The sequence below is a fragment of the Melampsora larici-populina genome (assembly GCF_000204055.1).
Source record: "Melampsora larici-populina 98AG31 unplaced genomic scaffold MELLAscaffold_13, whole genome shotgun sequence".
Taxonomy (NCBI): Eukaryota; Fungi; Basidiomycota; class Pucciniomycetes; order Pucciniales; family Melampsoraceae; genus Melampsora; species Melampsora laricis-populina.
This window is the reverse complement of record NW_006768777.1, coordinates 1,308,402-1,317,970: the sequence shown is the minus strand read 5'-3', so window position 1 is coordinate 1,317,970 and position 9,569 is coordinate 1,308,402. Positions and strand designations below refer to the sequence as shown.

Below are 9,569 nucleotides of genomic sequence, written 5' to 3'. Positions count from 1 at the left end.
GAATTCTATCTTTGGAATCCATCTTACCCATCTCAACCTCAATTCCTACCTTTCAACTACACTCATGATTCTCTGTGCATCCATAAATTTTAACACTCCAAATTTTCCTCCTTGATCAATGGCTTCCCTAAATCTTGACCTACCAGTCAAACTAACTTCTTTACACACACCAACAAGCAAGATTTTTATTGATTGTGTGCAGTTGGATTAGATCACATATTCAAAGTTGCTTTGTCAACTTCCAGATAGAATTAATGCTAAGGGCCTGTTCAGCTGGAAACCAAATATGGTTTTTGGCCAAATACTCCACCAAAGCCAAAAACTGTATTTGGCCAAATACAGTTTTTGATTTTTGACAAAACGACCAGCGTTTGGCAACCGTCTTTGATCAAAACCAAAAAGGGTTTTTGATCAAAAAATCTTCAATTTTGAAAAACAGCCCTCAGGCTGTCTTTGAGACCAAAAAGAGTTTTTCGGCTCATTTGCCCCTCCATTTCAATTTTTCATTGACCAATTTGGTCGACTGATTGGTAAAAAAAAGCCAAATTTTGAGTTTTTCAATCTGCTCCTTGAAAAAGGGGCAGATTGAAAAATTGTTTTTGTGTAACGATTTTTTCAAAATCCAGCCAAACGGGCCCTAAATTCATCACACTGTACAAAAAACATTGATTTAGACTTGTTCTAGTATCTGTTTTGTGTATTGATCACTGTGTTCCCCTGTATTGTAGAGTATGAGTGGATGATGCAACCTTTTTGTCTGGATGGCCAGAATTCTTCCCAATTTTTTCTGCACAAGCAATAAGTCATGTCCACCAAGACAGCTTGAGATTGAATTCTATTGACAGCACCTCCTCCTGCCCATTCAGAGAGTTCCTTCTGCTCAGTGCTGGTGATAACAATCATATGTGTAAAGTGTTGGAGTTTCTAGTTTATCAAATATGATTACTCACATTGCTACTTTGTTTCTTGTTGCTATGATCATCCTGCGAGATGAATTGGTTATGTTACATCATCCTGTGTGATGAATTTGTTATGTTTCTCTTATTTGATATACTCTTACTATGTGCGCGTAAATCTCACTGCTTTTCTCTTTCCTATAAGTATCACAACAAGTCTGCACCAAGCTTTGATCCTTATCCATTTCAAAGCTCTCATTCCTGGTCACAAGCTGACTATCAACGTACCTGGGTATCTGTGCATGACTCACTGGTGTGTCTCTTATTTCACTTGAAGTTTCTGTTTTTCTCTCTATGATTGTGTAGTCTGGTGTGTTTTGTGTGTGTGTGTGTGTGTTTGAAATACAGATCCATTTCAAAGCCCTCATTCCTGATCACAAGCTGACTATTGACATACTTGTGTATCTGTGCATGACTCACATAAAGGCCACATCCTTAGACAAATTGCTTGTGATCTGACCCTAAGATGTTGTAATGAAAATGGTGTTCAATGAAGGATTCAAGCTGCAAAGAAGCACAAATTTACAACAATATGTAAATAGGTAACAACATAAAATACTGAAGTACACCTGTGGTGTTCCAATTGCTACTTCCTACTACACACAAGCCAGTCTTGATCATTTCACCATCAACAACAGACCAACAAGCATCTTGGCATATAGATGGCCTATTGATTGGTGGGTCAGCTCTTTTTTCTCTGACATATTCATGCTTTTGTAGCTCCTCAACCTGTCTATCCATGCGGCTTGATCATGTAATTTGAAAGCTCACCAGATCAGCTTCTATGTAAGGGCTTGTGGCTGCAACTGCAGGCAGTATGTAATTCTCTTTTGACGCACTGATCACTGGTTATGGCATACAATGGAACATCAAGTGAGATAGCTGGAAATGTGTGTGGATTCTTGTGAACCAAGTTTATTTTGTTCAACTATCTCACCCAATTCCTATATTATTGCGTTCAGATAAGGTACTCATCTTTTTTCTCTATGCAGATTATCAATGAGGTTCTCAAAAATGATCAGCAGTATGATGAAATTTCTGAGCTACAAATATACAAAACCCCCAATCAACTCCACCAAAGGATGTTTCCTCTGTATATCCTTCACCCCAGATGAATGGAAGCTGATGAAGATGTTCAACCCAGAGCTTGAGGTTATCACACCATTTTTTTCTCTACAAAGTTGTTTGGCCTTATGAATCTCCTTTCTCTAGCATTTTGCACACCTAATCAAAAAGATGGAAGGTGATGGCTAAACTGGTTAAATGGCCATCAGGGAGTACCTTAAACACCAAACTTGCTTAGAGTCAAAACTTATTAATAAATCAAAAGCTTCTCTGATCTATCCAATGCATTACACAATGCTGACTTGAATCAAGAAATACCTTGCCAAGATTAAAGCAACATCAGCACACACCCTCTTGATGGCAACAATACTTCATCCAAGCTGGAGATGCACTTTTTTAACACAGGATCTGGGACTCAATATCCTTTCATTGTTAAAGCCAACACGCTGTGGAAGGATGCCTTCTATACTCATAAATCCCACCTTGAAAGAGTCTGGTCTTCACCATCCTCAGCTCTTCAATTGGTAGTAAAACTATGGTATGAAACCATGTTGAATCTTCATGACACACAAAAGGGAAATTCTACAATTGATTGACTCACTGAATATCATCTTGGAAGCAATGCATCTTCAAATGATGTTGCAATGAACCCTTTCTTAGCATCGAAGTGGCGGCAGGTGATAATTCATAATGAATTTGTGTTCTAGGTTGAAAATCTTACAAAACAATTATTAACAGAGCCATGCGGAAGAATACCCTGTCCTGTTGAAGCTAGCTTGCCAATATATGGCTTCCAATGGGAGCTCATCCACTGTTGAGCAAACATTCTGATTGGCTGCAGATGTCTGTAGTACATATGGGAATATCAAATTCCTGATCAGATAAATACCAAACCAATTATCAGTCAATAGTCCTGAAGGATAGGATGGATCTGGAGAGATTAATGTGATGATGTTGTGATATGGTTGAGGAAGTTTAATACTGATAAAAAAGAAAAACTTCCTCAGATCAGGAATTGATAAACTAACTGCAGCAATACAAGGTGTGTTTAGGTTTATCTGAACAAAAGGTTGTGAGTAAACCTTAGACAAATTACATTGTGTTAATTGGTAATTTTAGGACACACACAGTGTATATATAGAGAACATAACATGGAAATAAATAAAGAATCATGACAATGGAGATTTGGTTCCAACAGTACAGACCAAGAATCATTGATACTATCACCAAGAGCAATAGAGTGTTACACAAGTAGTTGACTATGGATTGGATATTTATTCAATCTTGATGTGGGTCTTGAAGAAGCCTCCAAAATCATGAAAGAGTGCATTGACACTGAATTAGCATCTTGGGTTCCACAGGCACCACTGCTTGAACTGTGCATATGAATTTATTTGGCACATGTGATCCTTTTGCTAGATCTTCAGAGTGATGGTTTGGAATTCATGACAGGTTGAGGTCTGAGTTGCCAAATTTTAGAGACATAGTGGCACAAACCTGCCCAACTCAAGACCCTGATGGGGTGGCACACCAACTTGAGATGAAGCCATCACTAAGCCAGCCCCAATTTCCATACCTCAATACCTCATACCACCCCCCATTCTTTTTGAAAATTCCCAGTGCAGGAATATGGGTGCCTTTGTGACATAATCAAGCTAGGAATAGCCTGTACACCCAAAATAGACTTTGGTTACCATAATCCAGTGCCTAACAATGCACACCCCATGTTGGGCACTGGATTCTAGCATATTATTATAGTAGCTATCTCTCAACAAACATATCACAATCACCGTGTCTGTGTAGGATTTGCTAGTCGACGAGCGCACACCAACTCCCTTTGAGGCAGAAAGGGAAGTCGTGCGCGCTCGTCGACGAGCGAACACTACCCGGACACGGTGAATCTCAATCTTGAAAATTTTGATGAGAATTAAAGGCAAAATGATTGAAAGGAATTTGGTATTTAGCAAGATTCAAGCCATTAAACTATTTCAACAAGTTCAGTTCTGACTAAGCCATTGAAAGGTGTGGCCAAGCAATATATGCAGATAAGATTGAATGGATTATGCTGAGCTAATGGTTAAGGAAGCGTACATAATGTACTAAGCTTAGCTTAGCCCCTCTTCCAAAGTTTCCACTTCCATTATCACAGTGGGGCTTATGACCAAAAGCCAGGTCTTGCCTGAGCACAGCAGAAATTTTGAGCACATTTGCTTAAATCCCCAACATGAGGGCTCAAAAAATGATAAAACCTCACAAAAACTCAAAAGGATCTCCTTCAAGGTCTTCTGTGTCTCCTCTTACCACATTTGGCATGTCAACAGTTGAACATTGGAAAGAAATTGGACTCAAAGAGCAAGTGATTTCAAACAGGTCAAGGGTGCATGTAGGCCTTGTATTGAATAAGGGCAAGACTTACAACAGCTCAACAACTTGACTTTGTCATTTTGCTCAAGTAAAGTGGTGTTAATGGTGGCACGAGAATGTGTGTAAGGCTTATATGAGGCTCTGGTCAATTATAAGTGAGGTTATACAATGTCTAGAGTCCTCACAATGGGAATTCAGGCAAAAGTACTTGAAAATCCTGCTTTGCTCAGGCCAAACCCAGGGTTTAGTCATGAACCCTTGCCCCTTTGGGACCAGACATGGCCACTCTGTAAGAGGAAATTAGTCAAGCTTATCACATTCCAGTGGCTGGAGATAACCATGCTGAGATTTTCAAGTTATATAAAACAGGATTAGGACATAATTCAACACAAGATCATGATTCATCAGTAGATCCAGGGTCTCAGCCCCATCTAGACAACACACACAGTTTGAGCTGGTACCTATGGGGTGGAGAGAGAGTATGGGAGTAAGCAGGTGATACATAATGACATGACTTTATGTATCCAGGAGAAGAAGGGGAGCCATAAGACAGTGCTAGAGGTTGGCTGGCCACCCAGTGCCTTGTAAAATAAATTTACTACTAAGGCATTTTTCTATCATCATTTGTTTTCCATTATGTCACATTTCCTAATTTGTACTACTACATCATTATAGCTTGTGACATCATTTCATTTTTGTTTTTTTGCTTTTGCTTTATAACCTGACTCTTGTCGCAGTCTTGGATGTTTTGTTTTCTTTTTCATCTGACTGCATCCTTTACAATCTCACTATAAGATTTTTGCCGGAGTTCTTCTTTCTCTTTTTATCTTATACCAAGTTTGTTCTTGTTTGGCTTTAGTCCAACAAATGCAGGTGTCGAGCAACAAAGACCTTTCTTAGCTGTTGGCTTTGATCATCAATTCGTGTTCTAGAGAGGTTATCTACAGCACCAGTTTTCCAAGGACATGAACCCGTGAAATTTGATCCAACTCTGCCCGGGGAGACCCCGAAGAACACAACAAGAGTGATTCTCGTCCTTACAAGTTGCGGGGCCGTTCCAACTTCCTGTGCACTGCCTGGAAAAAACCTGCGCGCGCGAATTCCGCGAATCGGTGACTTATCTCAGTCCATCGACCTCTATCGACAATATGGACGAGTCATCAGACTACAGCGCTCTAGACCTGTCACGCTTAGTTCGGCTTTATGCAGCCCTTTCGCCCTCAAACCCAAGAATGATGGCATCCCCGCCTTTCCCGACAGAAAAGTATCTCGTTCGGACGCGTCAACAAGCAGAACTTTTCGCGGCGCTGAGTCCGCTTGATGTTGCGCCAGATTCGGCGGTCAGTTTAGACACGCAGGCGTGTAGATGGAAATACGCATTTTGGAAACGTATCATCCAGGTCATAGAGAACACTTCGGCAGAAGGTATCTCGCCAGATCCGGAAGTATGTCTATATATCACTGCTCAATGTTGTTCGTGCGGCGGTAGAGTAACGTGGCGTGCAATGCCAGTTCTACTTCGCTGAAGCATACGGGCCTTGCCAGTCTTCGAATTTCATCTGACATGAAGCTTTTATAAAATCGCGCGACAAGGACGAAGGGTTAGACGAACAGATATTGCTGCATTATATATCTCTTCAGCGCTCTCATCAACCCGCGACAGTAGACATACGCCGGTATTTTTATGGCCCATTGAACAACAGGTCACAATGGAAGTGTGTAACGCTGATGGAGGACAAGGTGAGGGGACCCACTATTGCGCTCACTCTGGTGCAATCTGGACTCATGATATCTCGTGAGGATTTTCTCGCTCTATCAGGCCAGCATCAGTAAGGGAACTACTGGCTTAAGGAGCTGGGGAGCAAGGCTAGTTGAGAAAACAAGAATCCACTACTCATCACCAGTCGAGCTACTTATCGGATTCTCGTGATAATGTTACAGTGTCTGTCTAGCCAATCATTTGATCTCCAACCCTGATGTACTCTCACATCAGAAGGTGGTCCTTGAGCTCGGAAGCGGTACTGGTCTCGTCGGGATCGTAGCTCACCAGCTGTCTGTGGGGGCAACTGTATACCTCACTGACGTCGATCTACTGGTGCTGGAAAGGCTCAATCGAAATGTGGAATTGAGTGAGTTAAATTCTGTAATGCGTCATGTATGTCTCAAACCTTCCCTCGATCAATCGCAAAGGTCATTAGGAAAAATCCAGAATCATTTTCTCAGTGGTGAACTTGGCTAATCAACGTTGTTTCCATGCACCAGACAAACCATCAACTGGCAACTCTTTACTGGTCCGCACTCTAGATTGGGATGCGCCGACTGAGTGGAGGAATGAAAAACCCAATCTGATCCTGGCCGCCGATGTGGTATGCTCAAACAATGACTCAACTCATGGAGTGCACTGACGGGTCCTCGATCCTTCTAGATTTATGATCCTACCTTGGTCCCACCATTGGCCCGGACTCTTCGGATTCTACTCAGCGGCCCAATGAAATCGACCGCGTTGCTTGCCGCGACTGTCCGGCAACCAAGGACATGGGAGCAATTCCTCTCATGTTGCAGTCAGTGATCTCGAATGCGCTTTCCACTTTGTCCGACAAAGACTGATTGCCTACTGTTGATATCACATGCCCGGGCCTTGTGTATGATATGGATCTCTCTGTCTCTCTTTCAATCACTGGCCAATACAGATTCTGAGTGCATGGAGGTTCGGAGCCTACCTATTCCTTCCGGAGATGACGCTGGAATCCCAGCAGTTGATGGGCTTGATCAGCACTCTCTCTCTCAGATCCGACTGATAGAACTGTCCCTGTTGACTCGATCGGTCTCGCAGCCTTGATTCAAGATGGGTTTTCTTTGATCTATATACAAAGACAGGAATTACCTCATGCACAAGTGCTGGGCACAATTTGATTTTCTGATCCTAACATCGGAGAAAAAGACCATCAATTCTACGATACATAAAAAGATATTGAACTGAGACACGACTCCGAGTCATGTCAACAAACTCCTTGGAGAAGATATTATTGATCACCTTATTCCGACATTTTGAAGACGTAAACAGCACAACACTGAAGCTTCGTTGTTACCTATTCTGGGTTGATGTACAATGCAATCATCACATAAAATCAGCTGCCTAATATGGAGAGGTGAGACTGATCAAAGACATCCACAATCTGTGAGATGTCGTGACAAATAGAAGGTTACGCTTGATGAACACTGTCTATCTGATTATAACAAAAATTAACATCAATATGTGATTGCTAGATCATGGCTATGGGTATCTTACACACCCTCTACCTCAGACAATCTCAAGAACATCAGAACGTCTCGACTTAGTCACCTGTCACATAATTTATGCCCCTTGACCTACTATGCCCAGACTCATATCAAAACTTGAACAATGCTGTGTCTTCATGAACCCTCAAATATTGGAACTTTTGTGTAGATTTAACAGAAGTAGAATACCTAGACAGCAAATGTTCTTCAACAAAATTTTGATATTAAATAAAGATCAATACCATTGTCAAAAACAATAGTTCCTTTTGGTTGGAAAAGATGTCTGTTTGTTTATCAGTGAAACTAAACATCATGATAGTTCATCAACTAGTAAAGTGGAAAGAAGCCATAAGTCATGGGTTTATCAACTCATTTGTAGATTCTTCAACAAGTAACTTATATGGTGTGAATGAAGATAACTCAAGACTTCCTTCATTTAATTCACTAGAATCTACAGATGACTGGACCAACCCATGACTTGTTTCCACTTCACCAGCAAAACCGTTGTTTTTGAATATGATGAATGATATTGAGGTCAATATTTAATTTCAGAATTTGCTGTCCAAGATTCTACTAAAGCTGCACATAAAGAGTATCAATATTTGACAAATTTGTTATGACTGAGGTTTGATAAAGTTTTGACATGAGTTTGAGAATTTTTATGAGGTATGAAGGATACTTGAAGAGATATGTGTAAAAGAGAGGTTTTCTTACCTTTGGTAAGAGTGTTATGAGCCATGTACAAGGCTACAGTTATACTAGAGCAGAGGCAGGCATGCCCGCCAAAGAGTTTTAAGATTGTATGTTATAATCACACTCCGGGATTCAATAGGTTTGAAACATGATTGAAGAAAGTTGTGGTGACAGAGTCTGCAAATTTCTCTAATTGCAAATTGTGTTTGCAATTGGTTCACAATTACTTTTCTGTACACCCTTTGATAGCACTTCTTGAGCCATGCCCAATCTGCCGGTCTTGATACATGTATCTGACAATCTATCAAAGCCAACCTCCACAGTACCATCATGGCCAACTGTGTGAACAATAGTGCTATTGACACCACAATTACGGTTTTGAAGAGCTTGTTGAGTGATGTTGTGTGGTTGTACCAGGAAGAGTTCATCCAACACAGTTGCAAGTGGCTCCCTTGGCCAAATGGAGCTCAACTTGTTGGTAAATCAACAGCTAGACTATTTGTGAGAACACTAAAGTTTAAATTGGTGAGAATTAACGTGTGTATCAAGGACTAAAACCTGAAGGCTTTGCTGTGTGGTTTCATGTGACAGTCAGCTTGTGATGTGATTACAGAGTGTATCCAGTGGACTAAATGTGAACCAATTGCAAACACAATTCACGATTGGAGAAAGTTGTGTACTCTGTCACCACCACTTCCTTCAATTGGGGTTTGAACCCATTAATTTCCGTGGTGTCATAGGTGGTCAGAGACACATCTACATGTATAGACGCACATCATGATACAAACATCTCCTGACCAACAAGTTATACTTACAAAAAGCTTTCCAATCCCATATAGTGTGCTGTTGACTTGAATTGTCTGAATGATAACTTGAAATAAGTATCACCATCAATAGCAGCAGATGCAATGTACCTTGAAGCATTTTTCAATTATTTCTACAGACAATATAGAAATAGCTTAAACCTAAATGAAACCATATGTACAGCTCATCAAGGTATTATGTACTTGAATTGATGAGCACACAGTACATCTTTATGTGCTGCCGCAAAGGTATGCATTATAATGAATTTCAACACTCTGTTATATGTACTACTGTGTCCATTCATGGTAAGCATTGCCATCAATGGGTAGGTTGTGATACTCTTGCATGACTAGTCCTATGGCTCAACGCGTACTGTATATTGTCTTCACGGACACGGTAGTGGCCCAA

General features: G+C 40.8%; 1 protein-coding gene across 1 annotated transcript; it reads left to right on the top strand.

The window, feature by feature from the left end:
• Positions 1-6,094: 6,094 nt before the first annotated feature.
• Positions 6,095-6,992, top strand: MELLADRAFT_105471 (uncharacterized protein; the record flags this gene model as incomplete). The annotated part of the gene is made up of 4 exons (XM_007408712.1): positions 6,095-6,180; positions 6,327-6,514; positions 6,648-6,751; positions 6,867-6,992. 4 exons carry the CDS (start codon positions 6,095-6,097, stop codon positions 6,990-6,992), a joined length of 504 nt encoding a protein of 167 aa, XP_007408774.1.
• Positions 6,993-9,569: the final 2,577 nt, after the last annotated feature.